This window comes from Sceloporus undulatus, chromosome 2, assembly GCF_019175285.1.
Source record: "Sceloporus undulatus isolate JIND9_A2432 ecotype Alabama chromosome 2, SceUnd_v1.1, whole genome shotgun sequence".
NCBI lineage: Eukaryota > Metazoa > Chordata > Lepidosauria > Squamata > Phrynosomatidae > Sceloporus > Sceloporus undulatus.
In genome coordinates, this window is record NC_056523.1 from 142,469,144 (window position 1) to 142,483,337 (window position 14,194).

Below are 14,194 nucleotides of genomic sequence, written 5' to 3' on the forward strand. Positions count from 1 at the left end.
ATTGGCAGCATGAGCTTTCGTAGACTTCAGTCTACTTCCTCAGATGCATTTGGTGTAGTGGAAGCCAGGTACAAACATATGTATGCCATTGGTATGGGAGGATGTCAATGCAAATTACAAATCCTTTATGTATGAAAATGAAGTTGCAGGTCCAATTTTAAGATGGTCATTAGTGCACAAAGACAAAGGAAATTAGTCTTTCTGTATGGAGATGAAGTGTCAGATCGTTTTGCAATGGGACTAGCCTGTGGTGAGGTGGGGGGAATAGATGAATGTAGGTCACCCCTCATGAGGATGAAGTCAGATTGTGTTGAAGTATGTGTAGTGTAGTGTAGTGTCTTTATTCAATCCATTGCTGAGGGGCGGTAGTTTATGGATGAATTCCAGTTCTGCTGTTTCTCTTTCCAACCTAACTTTGTAGTTCTTTTATTCAGTGACCGCTATGCTGAGGTGTGAGATGGAATGCCCAGGGAAATTGAAATGTTTTGCCAACCATTTTTGTGTATTCCCATTCCTATTATCTGATTTATATCCATTTATCCTCTGACACAAAGACTGGCCTATTTGCCCAGTGTAGAGTGGTGAAGGGCATTGCTGTCACAGTATAGCATAGATCACATTGAAGGATGAGCACATGAAGGCCCCTCTAATATTGTGTGTGATACCATTAGGTTTTGTGATGACATTTCCTGGATAAATGTGTGGGCAGAGTTGACATCTTGGTTTGTGGCAAGGCTTAGTACCTGTCGCCGTCTGTGTCGTCCTGTAGGTGAGTACCTTTTTTGAAGTTTGGAGGCTGTCTGTAAGCGAGTAAAGGTCTGCCACTAAAGTCCCTTGAAATAGTGGCATTATTTTCCAGAATAGGTTGTAGTTCATTGATGATGTGCCTGAGTGGTCCCAGTTGGGAGCTGTATGTGAGCACTAGTGGGGTTCTGTCATTTTCCCTCTTCATTCTGTTCTGTGATAGATCAATTCTGGGTACACATCTTGCCTTGTTTATGTGTTTTTCCACTTCATGTGGTGGCTACTGTAGTTTGAGGAATGCTTATTGTAATTTCTTGAGTTTGGCATCCCTGTCTTGTGGGTCTGAGCAGATGCAATTGTATCGGAGGGCTTGGCTGTAGATTATAGATCTAGTGGTGTGTTCAAGGTGGAAGCTGAAGGCATGTACGTATGTGTAGTGGTCCATGGGTTTGCGATATAGTGTGGTGCTTATCTGTCCATTTTGTAGCTGTACTGTAGTGTCCAGAAAGTGAACTTGTTCAGTAGATAGTTCCAGACTGAGGTTGATGAGGTGATATGTAAACAATGTTGATGGGAGTGAGAGGAAAATAGAAGGCACAATTTTGTGGATCTTTGTATATGTGTACAGAAAACATGGGAAATGCAGGTTGGCAGTTGGGAAGCTGAAAGAATAAAGGAAACCAATAGCCATACCAATATAATCAAGCAGAGCCAGTTCTAGTTTCACAGTAAATGAGATTGTTTAAAGTTTTTCAGCTCAGCTATAAGAAGTAAATCACTGCAACAGCTGAACACCGAGCTTCACTACATAGCATTCATGGCATACTCCTGTTTCAATCATATACAAGAACCATAACAATCAGGTGTAAAACAAAACTTTAGGTTTATTAAAAATACTTTAATACATTATTTAGCCTGTTACAATTAGGTAATACAAGAAGTACTGTTCCAAAGGTTTGCCATCTTATTTACAGGATAACAAATTACAGAAATACAATTACTATTTGTTTAGCTTGCTTCATAGCCGCCGCCCCCTTCCCCCCTTTTTTAACAAAGCTACAAAAATAATTTTCTAAATGCATAGATCTGGTCCATTGTCAGCATACTTATATAATCTCTTCAGCGCATGTTTAAATTGTATACAACAGTAAACTTGATTGTGGTAGCACAATTGGTAATTTCAGGAAATTTTCCAGATGGGATTTTCTTACAAAAGCTGTATAACGGCAGTTAACATTGAAACTATTCTCATACTACTTGGGAGAAAAGGTAAAATAAAGGTGTTGTTACAGTGTTGTTACGGTTCTTGGGATGAAGATCATATATCAGGAGAACAATACTGAAGATTTTTCACCTTCTAATGTGCTTTCTTTTGTTTTCAGTTAATTGTCTGCCTTCATGTTATTAACATAAATAAGTTACCTAACACTACTTCTACTACTACAACTATTAAAAGCACTAGCAGCTATTTGTAACATAATGTATTTTAGGCAGGAATCTCAGTCCAGTTGCCTGAGAGAAATTCGGAAAATGATTGCTTCTCCCACAAAACACTTTTTTCCATCTGTGCTTGCATATGAAACTGCTAAAGTGCTTGAGCTGTATGGGCCTTTCCTTCTACTCAACAAAAACTGACAAATATAAATATTTCAAATGTATTTTAGCTGAAAATACCAATATATAAATATAATTACTAGTAAAAATAAATTAACATGAACTTAAAACTTTTAAATATATTTAGTCACTGCCTGTTAATCTTCAGTATGTTAGTTTTGCAGCTTTAGTGTTGTAGTAGGGTATGTCCATCGCTGTTGGTGCTGATGGATTTCTGAATGGAGAACTGATGCTTCGCTCCAGTACTAGTTCCAGCTCTTGAAAATCTTGAAGCCTGGAAACATCTTTATCCTTGAATGAGGAAGGAAATAACATCATTTAATTGGAAATAGTAGCTTTAAACAGTAGTTTTAACTGTGAAAGTAATGCTACAAAATGCACTGAGATCATCAGACAGAATACTATATGCTCATGTCTCAAAAATAATTTTCATATGCCCTGTTAAAGAAAGTAATATTTTTCTAACTAACCCACAGCATAGTTTGATGTGTAGAAGTGAGATTACTCAAGTTGGAGAGGTAGGACCTCCCCCTTCACATCATCAGTTTTACTTCATTGTCTCCAGTGAAGAAAGCAGATGAAGTACTTGCTACCAAGTGCCTTCCAGGTTCTCTAGGAAGCCAGCACCTGAGACCCAATGTGGATGTGCAGATTTGGTGGGTGCTGGTTCAGCTGGATATTTAGCTTGTGCCATCTTTGATACATGGCACATACCAGCACCAGAGCAGTTGCAGAACTTCCCTCCTCACTAGGGTCTGCCTGCTGGTTTAAGGACACTGGAAACATAATTCAGCACAGGAACTGGGGAGTGGACAGACCATCAGTCCAGCCTGGATGGTGTCCCATTGCTGGAAAGTTCCTGTTGAATGATCCATTGGACAAAATTGTACAAAAGGTCAGGCACAAGAAGGCACTCTGAAATCAACAGGAAAAGGATCCAAACAAAGCCTCCACTCTTCATTCTCTTCTAGGTTCTCAGGATACAATTAATCACTGTTTCCTTTCTGGGCTATCCTTTGTGGGACAAGAAACACATGACCTGTCCAGTCCAAATAGAAGCAAGTCCTATGGTTAATACCCACTTGAATTAAAAAAAGTCTGGTGGGCAAGATGCTTCTTCTCAGGTGTCTTTGATATTATTCTTTGACAACTGGGTGCTTGAAAAATCCAATAGGGCTATGCCTTGAGTTCTATTCCCTGGTCAAGGAAAAGTTAAGATCCGCACCATGAGGGACCCTGCCAAAGCATCAGAAGGAAAGAGGAACCATAAACAATCTCATCTAGATACAGGTCATAGAGCCAGTAACACCCTCACCAGTGGAGTAAAAGGGTGTTCTCAGCATTCTACATGGTCCTGAAGAAAACTGGGAATAACGAGCAATCCTGACCCTCAAAATAATAAGTTTGTTGCTTAAAGGGGCAGAAATTTTGCATGGATACCTGATCCATCAGGGAAGAAAAGAGTGACTTCCTGACTTCCATTGATCATACTGAAGCATATCTCCGCATACCTATTTTTCCAGCTCATCACCCCTACATGTACTTCAGATATGGAAAGGACTAGTATCAGTACTATGCAATATCCTTTGGCCTGACCACAGTTCTTTGTATTTTCACTAAGATGCTGGTGGCTTCTGTGGTTCTTAAGGTCCAGAAGAGTTGCAGTCCATGAGTACCTAAACCACCTGCTTATCCACGCTCCATTGCTTAGCAGCAATGACAAATGAGGCTTAAAGTTCTGCAGAGAATATGGTTTCATGTGTTCTTCTTTCTAGAGCATCAATAATCCACTGCACAAATAGCCGAGAGAGTGATGGAAGCTCCTTCCAGTCCTTTCATGAGCCTGGACATGTTTTTAGGAAAGATGGTATCCTGCAAGACTCAGTGCCATGGGCTTGCCTATTCTTAACACCCCCTACATAATAATAATAATAATAATAATAATAATAATAATAATAATAAGTAATAATAATAGGAATTTATTTATATACCGCCCAATCACTGGAACGACGGTTTACAACAGAGGGGATAACAGACGTGTTCCCTGTCCCTCAGGCTTACAATCTAAAAGACACGACAACAAAGAAGGGAAGGGAGGGGGGGGGGAGAGAATCAGGTCCAGGAGTTATTCTCTCCCTCTGAGGCCTGGACCAAGGCAGATGGACCGGAGGGAGGGCTCTCTATCTTCAGGCTGGCCCTGATGGAGCTGAACCAGCCTATTCACTCTCTCACAGGCCGAAAGATGACAGTTATGGAGGGAGGGTGCTTTATCTTCAGGCTGGCCCTGATGGAGCTGAGCCAGCCAATTCGCTCCCTCACAGGCCGAAAGATGACAGTTATGGAGGAGGGCGCTTTATCTTCAGGCTGACCCTGATGGAGCTGAGCCAGCCTATTCTCTCCCTCATAGGCTGAAAGATGACAGTTATGGAGGGAGGGCGCTCTATCTTCAGGCTAGTCCTGATGGAGTTGAGCCAGCCTATTTGCTCCCTCACAAGCCGAAAGATGAGTTATGGAGGGAGGGCACTTTATCTTCAGGCTGGCCCTGATGAAGCTGAGCCAGCCTATTTTATCCCTCACAGGCTGAAAGATGACAGTTATGGAGGGAGGGCACTTTATCTTCAGGCTGGCCCTTGATGGAATTGAGCCAGCCTATTCGCTCCCTCACAGGCCAAAAGATGACAGTTATGGAGGGTGGGCGCTTTATCTTCAGGCTGGCCCTTGATGGACTACCAATAGATTTGTAGAATCAGAACTTAAAAATCTCCCTCTCTCCTGAACTCACTCTGTTGGTAGACCAATCCTGCCACTCTGACTAGATAGTCTTGATCACAAATGTTTGCCTGACAGGATCGAGTGCAGCATGTAATGGCGAACATGCTCAGCACCCCTAGTCCAAAAAGTAAGCAGTAAGAGCATGAATAAAGAAAAGCATCTGAAAAAGACCCAAAATCTTTAATACTGGACCCAGGATCTGTTCCTTGGCCAAATGGCCTGCTCTACACCTTCCCTCACCTTCCAGTGATTCCAAGAGCAATTAGGAAAGAAGGAACTGAAAGAGCCTCAATCATCCTAATTGCTCTGTGGTGCCTCTGGTTTGTTGATATGAACTTCTCCATCCATCCCAGGCAGACCTATTTGGTATGAAGACCCCATCTTCTTCAAAATGACCACTAGACATTGAGTGGCTGTTCTGAAAGCAAGCATGGCCATTCTGACAGGAATCTATCCATCCTAGCTTCCAGAAGACATTTCACTTACACAGCGTATGGCCTTCCTCAGCCTTCTAGTATGGACCCCCTAGAGGTCCTGGATTCCCTCCAGGATGGCCTGTCAGTCAGCACATGTTCAGGGAAGGAAGTAATTCTAGTGGGGAGTTACTGCTTTTCCTGAGAAACACTGCTGTTTCACATACACCAACTAGTGGGCTTCCTTCCTTACTGAACCAGAAAAACAGGAATTTTGTATTTGCCAGTTCTGAGTTGTGGAAAGGAGGCCAACTGGGCCTGCTGAGAGTTGTGTTTCTCCTTTTCCTCCTCACAGTCCTGGCATAGGGCTCCCCGCCTGTGGGATCCCTTCCCATCCATTTTCCCTACAGGTTTCTGGCACCACATGATGGGAGCCAGTTTAATGCTTTGTTGGGTCCAGACCTACAAGACATTGGAAGTCTCATCTGGCTATCTGAAGGAGAAGACCCTGCCTCCTCCCAGAACTTGGATCGAGCCTCAGTCTCTGTGGTAGCAGGTTTTTCCCCACACTAGGTGGCCTCCTTTCTTAAACTGGGTCATACTTGTGTGCAATTTCCCTTTCATGCATTTAAGGCACTTTTTGATCCAAATATCTATAGTTACTGTTTTTAAACAACAACTTTACAATTCATTTTATAAGATATGGATAGCATACTCTAAAAAGGCTCATAATCATGAAAGAAGTTCAACATAATGATCTTCTTTTTGCATGGATCTCTAAATAAATCTGCTCACAATGCAAGACTCTAAAGCACAGCCTCCCTTTCCTACATAAGAAAGTAGCAATTAAGTAGGCTGGCAAAGAACAAGCTGATGTGATACAAAGTTCAGTCATTTATCAAGAGCTATGGCATATTAATGCTTGCCCTTATTTTTCCTATAAAAATCCATTGTTGCTTAGATTGCTCCTTGTCATGCTTGCAAATATGGGTTATCTTAAGTGGTAATAATATTCAAGGGCAAAGTTTAGGTTTAGTACCATATTAACAATACATAACAATAAAATACTAACTTCAACATGACTGCCTGTTTGCGAGTGAAAAGGGTCTTGACTCTTAAATGTTGGTCAGTAACAAGAAACTTAGCGCTTTCTCTGCTCTTGACTGCTGATCAGTGCTGTCTGGCAAGGAATATTCTTGCACACTTGAATGTGAGAATGCTGCTTTATATGAAGCTCTGGATGGAATCTAAAGCCAAAATCATGAACAGGAAATTGCAAATGTGTATTTCCTAAACAAGCCAGGACTAATATATGCACTCTGGGATACATGTACCAGATACACCTAACAAGAAATGATAATCTATTACCTGTATGTGGCAAAAACTTGAGCCACATTTTGTATTGCATATATTTTATAACAGATGGCATCCATTTCCACCGACATGTCCAATGTAAATGTGTCAACTTGCAGAAAAATCTTTCAATGAAAATACTATCCCTTACCTTTCTTACCAGAGTATTGGGTAGCTTTCTGATCTTCTCCACTTGCTCAGGATTAATACCCAGTTCACAGCAACTCACTCTGAGCAGGTCCTGGTATGTCAACTCTTGTCTGTCCAGCTCAACTTCAATGAAGTCATTCTCCTTAGGATTCTGAACTCTTACTTTGAGCACTAATTCTATATGATTTTTTTGGAAGGGGGAGATAATGTGTTTTTAATGAAGTTAATCATCACTAAAATGTAAGGAAACTGAAAAAGGCAATCACTTCATTTAAATCCTAAACCCATAGATGTAATTACAATATAGAGTCCCACCATCTTTATTATATCTGATGATGTTACCTTCCAAAAACTATCTTGTCAGCCTGGCAGCATCCCAGCTGAAGGTTTTCTGAGATGCTGCACATCAGGCTGATAGGAAAATAATGTCTCCTGGCTATGGGGCAAATAGAAAACAGACAGCTGGAGTGACCCCTCAGACTCCTTCCACAACTGCTTGTCTGCTTCCCACAACTGGGAGAGCGGTGTAGACATCACTGCTGAGTACCCCAGTTTGCAGGGTCTTGGTAATCCTTTGGTTGAACAGCTAAGCTAAGTTTGGTGGGTGATGTTCAGTTATTTTAACAACCACAAACAGGAATCCCCAGCAGTAAGGAGATCTTAAGACATCTTTAAAGGCTATACTTATTATTGTTGCACACATTGCCACTGAGACAATTCTAATAAAAGATAACACGGGTAAGTCTCAATTTATATTACTCTCATTTAAAATTCAAATTTACAATGGTTCCCAATAACTGTTTCTGCTACAATGCACAGCTGTCCTTGTGCAGTCAAACAAAGAGTGAGAAGAATGAGTTGAGTTAGAGTTAAGAGTTTTACCTGCCTTAACTGGGGAAATGGGGAGAGGAAGAAAGCAACTGCAGTCTTGGCATTGTCACAAAGAAGGAGATTCCTTTGCCTGCTTAGAAAGAGGGTGTATGAGGAGGAGGAGGAAGAAGAACAAACTGGCATCTTGCAGTTTTGGTGTGATAGGATGGGAAGGGTTTCTTTTGCCTGCTTAAGTAAGAGAATTGTGATGCATAGAGAACAAGTGGGTAACAGTAGCAATATCAAAGGGGGGGGCAGCTGCTAAACATGTTGCAGTATAAAGGAGAACTGCAGCTTTTTCACTGAGCACTGAGTAGGAAGAGAGAATGTGAGTGTTTTATGCAATTACATACATGCTTTTAAAAAATGCAGCTTGTTACTTGTACAGGAGATGTGCACTTGGTCTGTCTTCACCCACCCACCCCCACCCGTTGCTGATGTGCTTTCTACCTGGGAAGCCTGGTGGAGAATGTATAGCAGAAGAATATAGTTCTTACCAATTGCTTTCTATGTGCCTCTGTAGAGGAACTATCATGTAGTGACAAGCCAGCTCACCCCAGGCAAACCCCTTCCAAATCAGGATTTGGTCCCTCTACAAAGCCTTTGCACACTTCTCTAGCCTGAAAATGTGAGCCTTGATGTTTTATACTTTAAACGTCTTTAAAATTGGTGATGGCTTGAGTAAAATCCTATGGAACTGATTCCCCACATTTATGCCAGTCTCAATTTGCATTGTGAATTTAGGACCACTGATGTACATTGGGATTCACTTGCATAAAGCAGCAAACGTACTATTGTCCGTTAAAATTACTTGAAGATACAAGTGTATGACATGGGGGCAATAAAAGTGGCAAAATGATGCAAGAAGTGAAGGTGCTGGAAAGATCAGAGCTGTATCTATCTGGCCAGTTTTGGGGTAGAATCCAAGTAAGTCCTGCTGATGAAACTTTTTGTCAACTGGGATGGGGGCTATCACATACATAGAAAACACTCAAAAATCTGTTGTAGTAAGGAGGCAAAGGCAGAGGAGAAAGTTTGATTATGTGAGCAGACTTCAGTTTGCACAATGTTAGATTGTGTCCCTAACACACATCTACTTCCCTAATTCTGGGCCTTATTACTGTCAGGGTACTACTTATATCTGACAAGTACAAAATCTGCTGAGGAAAAAATGTCCCATCTGCAGATTTTATAAAGCCCTGAATTTATAATACACTTTTCTCAAGCAACTGGCTTTTAAATCTTGCCAGATTTTTCAAGATGGGTAGCTATCTGTGGTGGTATAGAGCAGTCAACACATGATGCAGTTCTCTTCTTGAAGCTAAGTAGGTGGAAGACTGCCCAGGAACCATATGTAAGTTGTTCTACGAAGAGCTGGAGCTGAAGAAGAGCAGGGTACAAGTGTGACACATAAATGACAGATAATGCCTATGTTCTAATTTTATCTGTGCTAGAGTTGTGACAAGCAGAGTAAAAACAGTCTTGTGATACTTTAAAGAGTAGCAAATTTATTATAGCACAGGTTTTTGCGGACCGTAGCTCACTTCATCAGTAATCTTTTGCAATTTTATGCTGGTACAGTTGTTGCCCCATTCTCAGCATTTTAATTGGTTTGTAAAGCAATTATGGGGGTTGGGATACATGTATTTCAATGAGAATTAAGAGTCAGAGTTGGAAGATACCACATTGGCCATCCAGTCCAACCCCCTGCCATGAAGGAGCTCACAACCAAAGCAGTCTCGCCAGATGGCCAGCCTCTGTTTAAAGACCTCCAAAGAAGGAGACTCCACCACTCCAAGGGAGTGTGTGCCACTGTCTAATAGCTCTTACTGTCACAAAGTTCCTCCTAACGTTGAGGTGGAATTTCTTTCCTGTAGCTTTCATCCATTGTTCCACTTCCTATTCTCTGGAGCAGCTGATAACAAGCTTGCTCCATCCTCAATATGACATTCTTTCAAATATTTAAAGTTTACAGTTGTCTTATTATGAAGAGCTGAGCTTTTCTGCTATTGCAAGGTCGGCTCCTGACCTTCCTTACTATCATAACAAAAAAGTTCAAAGTATCAGTTGAAATTTATTCAGTTGATACTTGTTCCCCATCATCACCTTAGAAACAAACCATCAACTCTCTCTTCTCTCTCATAACTGCAAAGTATAGAATCACAAGTTCTGAACAAAAAAAATAGGTGGATGGAACAGAAGCACTGTGGCAATGAGTAAGGCCCCAAATCTACAAAATAACCCCCTTCAAGTATCAGTTTTTAAAAAAGGAACCTTGTCTTGAGACAAGGTTCTTAAGAAATGGAAGGAAATGTTTTAAACGTTTACCTCTCAACCACAGCAGGTAGTGATGCACACTTTAATCTCTAAGCAATTAAAAGGGATCATCATGAGAAAAAACATTTTTCAGTACCTTGTGTATTATATGGGAAGTTTCCTGTGAGAAGCAGTGGCTGTAAGGGCTCTGTATTGCCTGTGCAGGAGCCATTTGCTTGCTGAGGTACATGTTGAGATGCAGCTGAGCTGAAGAGGACTCTGTTGTGACTTGCAGGAGAGGGGTAAACAGGGCAGCCCTGGACTGGAGGTGTCATGCATGCTGTAGCTTCTGCATTGATGGGAGAAGTGAAGTCCTCTTTGTAGTAGTCTTCACTGTGCATGGAGAAGGTTGGGCACACATCTTCAGTTTGAATTGTCGATAAGCAAGTGTTAGATTTGCCCTCAGGTAAGCAAGTGACAATGGTTCTGGTATCCTCAGATGGTGATGGAGTGTCAAGGACACTGTCCCTTCCTTCCTTGTTTGCACACAATAGTGGGTTGGTCACATCATTTGCACTGACTGGCAGCTTTAAGTGATTCATTTCTTGATTGTCACATTCTTCCAGGTCAAGGGAGGTTAGGAAGGGAAAAAAAACCAATATTTTAACCATTTCCTCAATTTAAAATCACAAAATTCTGTGCCTTTCAGAAGAAAATCTGTCAAGTTTTTACAATTATAAATACCCAATTTTAGCTAAAAGGATCAAACAAAACATTTTTCAAAGATAAAAAATTATTTAAAATTACACTCATGAATGAGTGTAAGACTGACGCTAAAGGATTTTGCTGGAAAAATTATGCCCATCCCATGTATTACATTAAAGGTCTACAGTATACTTCTGGAAAAACAAATTCAAGATGTCAATTATACCTCCTAGAAGCATTCTGATTTCTTTCTTTGACGTTAAATGTGCTGCCAGCTCGCCATTAACTGTGAAAATCTCCTTATTGGCTCCAGAATCCAACAAGTAAGCAACCACTTCAATGTGGTTCCGTTTGCAAGCCCAATGCAAACAAGTCCTATGTAAGAGAAACACTGGTTATTAAACTGTCTAGACTCTAGAGCCATGTTGGCAACCCACAGCAAACAGCTGCCTCTGTCATGGTCTGCTGGTGTCCCTGAAGTATGTCCTTCAAGCTGCCAGTTAGCCATTTGGGCCAACATGACCATCATTTGATTTATTTATATCTTGCCTTCCCCCACTATAGAGACTCAAGGCAAACATTCTTATGACATCTTGTTTTCACTTTCTTTGATGATGAAATAGGAGAGGAACAATAGCTCATGGACACAGCACACATTTTGCATGCAGGAAGAGGCTTACTTTCCAGAGTTTCTAGGTAAGAGAGCCAGCATGGTGTAGTGGTTTGAGTGCTGGACTATGCTTCTGGAGACCAGAGTTCAAATACTTGCTTGGCCATGGAAGCCCACTGGATGACCCTGGGCAAGTCACACTCTCTCAGAGGAAGGCAAAAGAAAAAAACACACCCTCTGAACAAATCTTGCCAAGAAAACTCCATGATAGGCTCACTGTAAGTCAGAAACAACTTGAAGGCACAACAACAACAACAGAAGTACCTAAGATCCTATCTGAGATTCTGGAGTATCACTGCCAGCTGGAGCAGATAATGCTGGACTAAATGAAGCATGGGGAATGTGTGGCCCTTGGATGTTGTTGGGACTGTAACTCCCATTAGACATTGCCACCATAACCTACTGTGACATCCTATACAATAGGGGTTCCAATCCGTCCAGTGTTCACCACACTTCTCACATGAGTTTGCTTTGGAAAGTAGTAGGCGGAAACCATAGTTAATCATTTAGGAGAAGAAATACAAGAATATGTTGCTTTCGTCATCTTTCTGTCCTCTGAACTGGGTGACATAGCGACTAAAGGTCAAATTGCACAGCCACATTATGTGAGAGATGTATGATGATGGGAGATTCCAGATAGCTCCAGGGACTAAGAATTAATAGGCAATATGCACCTATTCATGCTCTTTCTCTTCAACATATTTCCATGGTGTTAAAAAAAGGATGGAAAGGTACTGGAGGTGGGAGGAAGACAGAGTTATGAGTGGAGGAACCAACATCATCTGAAACTTCAGTGGAGGAGGTAGGGCCATGGCATGATCAATCTTGTCTGGAACTGCTCTAGATCTTTAGGAGGGTGGGGTGAATTGGATCTAAGCAGTTGCTGCAAGAGGGGGGAAAGCAGACCATTTCTCCAAGATAAGGAGCTACCACTAATGTGCTGGGATCCAGTATATTCCAGCTACAGCTGTCTTCAATGGAAATAGGTTGGGTGATGGCATCACAGATACCACGCATAATTTTTAGAGGACTCTAACTTGATGTCCCTTAAATTTCAGCCTCTTCAAATCCTTCAGTAGTCTATAGATGCTCTTGAAATAAGATTATTGTTAAATGTCTTCAATATTGAGGGGAACTATATTAACCTGCACTGAAGGCACAGTGCTGTTATCAAGTACAGTTGTTGTGGCTGACATTGTAGGAGTGATCACGCCTACTTGGCCTATCTTCCAGATCGCCTCTGAGCTTGGAAGCTAAGCTTGGTTAGCCCTGGTTAATACTTGGGTGGGATACTGCCAATGAGAACTTGATGGTGTCACTTATATTCTAGAGGAAGAAATGGGCAAAACCACCTCTGAGCAGGGTGACCAGGTGTCCTCACTGCAAAGGAGGACAAGGCACCGCAAAAGGTAGAATGTAGGACATGACCAAAGAGAAGCTAAAATCCTAAATGCAGGCTTCCTCGTCCTCCTCAGAATGGAAGGCATTTTGGAATCCCTCCTGAACAGAAGATTGAAATGTAGGGCATGTCCTGGAAAAGGAGACCTGTGGGGCCACCCTGCCTCTGAAGAGTCTCCCTTGCCTAATGAGAGGACTCCATGAAAATCCCTGGGGTCGACAGGCAATGGGGAGGCATACATACACACAAACACACACAGAGACCCTGGATCAAAACCCAAAGCTCCAGAATCCCTGCGCTGCTGCCCGTTTCATAACCAAGCAGCCATCGCTCTAGGGTTACTCCGTGACGCCTGCCCTTCTTCCCAGATAACTGGGTTGATAACTCTCGTATAAATGTGAATCCAAGTGCTGCTCAAATGGCTCCTGCCGGCCTGGGGGAAGGCTGGAGTGGAGGACGCGTCCTGGAAATGGAGGACGGGGCCGAGGGGAGCCTCCTTACCAGCCATTGACTTCGTTGGGGGCATCCACCTGGGCCCCCTGGCCGACCAGCGCCTGCACCTCCTCCAGGTCGCCCAGGGCTGCGGCCTCCCTCAACCGCTCCTCCAGAGGGCCGCTCGGCAGCATCCCCTCCTCGCCCGCCCTAGGCCCTCTGGCGGGAGTGGGCACCAGCCAGCACTGGGCGGCGGAGGCCTCGCTTCCCTCCCGACTCGGCGCCCCCGGGCTTTGCGTGGCTCCGCCTCCGCTCCTCCTCTCAGGGGCCGCAGGGAGGCTTCCTCCGGTCAGTGGAGCCGCTCCCTTCCCTTCTTCAGGGAGCCACGGCCTAGGGCCGAAAGGCGAGGCCTACTACTCTGAGGAGGCGCTGCTGCTGGGGAGGAGGAATGCTAGGCCCCGTTGCCTTGGCAACCGAGGAACCCACTGGGCCTTGCACTGATTCTGGAACCAGAGACCTCTAAGGCACTGGCTCTCAAGCTTTGGTCCTCCAGATTCTTTGGACTTCATTTCCCAGAATTCCTGACTGTTTAACCAACCTGGCTGGGGCTTCTGGGAGTTTTGAAGTCCAAAACATCTGGAGGACCAAAGTTTGGGAACCACTGCTCTAAGAAGGCCCCTCAGGAGCCAAGCGCCACGGCAACAACAACAGCAACAGCCAGCATCACAATAGGCCTTTCAGAGATTCCCAAACTTTGGCTCTCCAAGTGTTTTGGACTTCAACTCCCAGAAGCCCCAGCCACCTTGGCCAATAGTC

General features: G+C 43.0%; 1 protein-coding gene across 2 annotated transcripts; it reads right to left on the reverse strand.

Annotated features, from left to right (window-relative positions):
* Positions 1–1,610: 1,610 nt before the first annotated feature.
* Positions 1,611–13,822, reverse strand: LOC121921616 (ankyrin repeat domain-containing protein 40-like). 2 transcript variants are annotated; one of them, XM_042449937.1, is made up of 5 exons: positions 13,448–13,822; positions 11,104–11,252; positions 10,330–10,791; positions 7,057–7,223; positions 1,611–2,649 (listed from the first exon to the last, which is right to left on the reverse strand). In XM_042449937.1, the coding sequence occupies exons 1-5, from the start codon at positions 13,570–13,572 to the stop codon at positions 2,503–2,505; spliced, it is 1,050 nt and encodes a 349-aa protein (XP_042305871.1). In that variant the 5' UTR covers positions 13,573–13,822; the 3' UTR covers positions 1,611–2,502. The 2 variants fall into 2 exon arrangements, with proteins under 2 accessions (XP_042305871.1, XP_042305870.1); XM_042449936.1 differs by having other exon boundaries at positions 7,048–7,223; positions 13,448–13,819.
* Positions 13,823–14,194: the final 372 nt, after the last annotated feature.

What these genes read in the sequence shown, in the direction of transcription:
- LOC121921616 (XM_042449936.1), bottom strand. Translation starts at nt 13,572, where the DNA reads ATGCTGCCGAGCGGCCCTCTGGAGGAGCGGTTGAGGGAGGCCGCAGCC. An exon ending in AATCAGAATGCTTCTAGGAG is followed by an intron (nt 10,792 to 11,103) that starts GTATAATTGACA and finishes TTGACCTGGAAG; the next exon opens with AATGTGACAATCAAGAAATG. An exon ending in CCAATACTCTGGTAAGAAAG is followed by an intron (nt 2,650 to 7,047) that starts GTAAGGGATAGT and finishes TCCTCATTCAAG; the next exon opens with GATAAAGATGTTTCCAGGCT.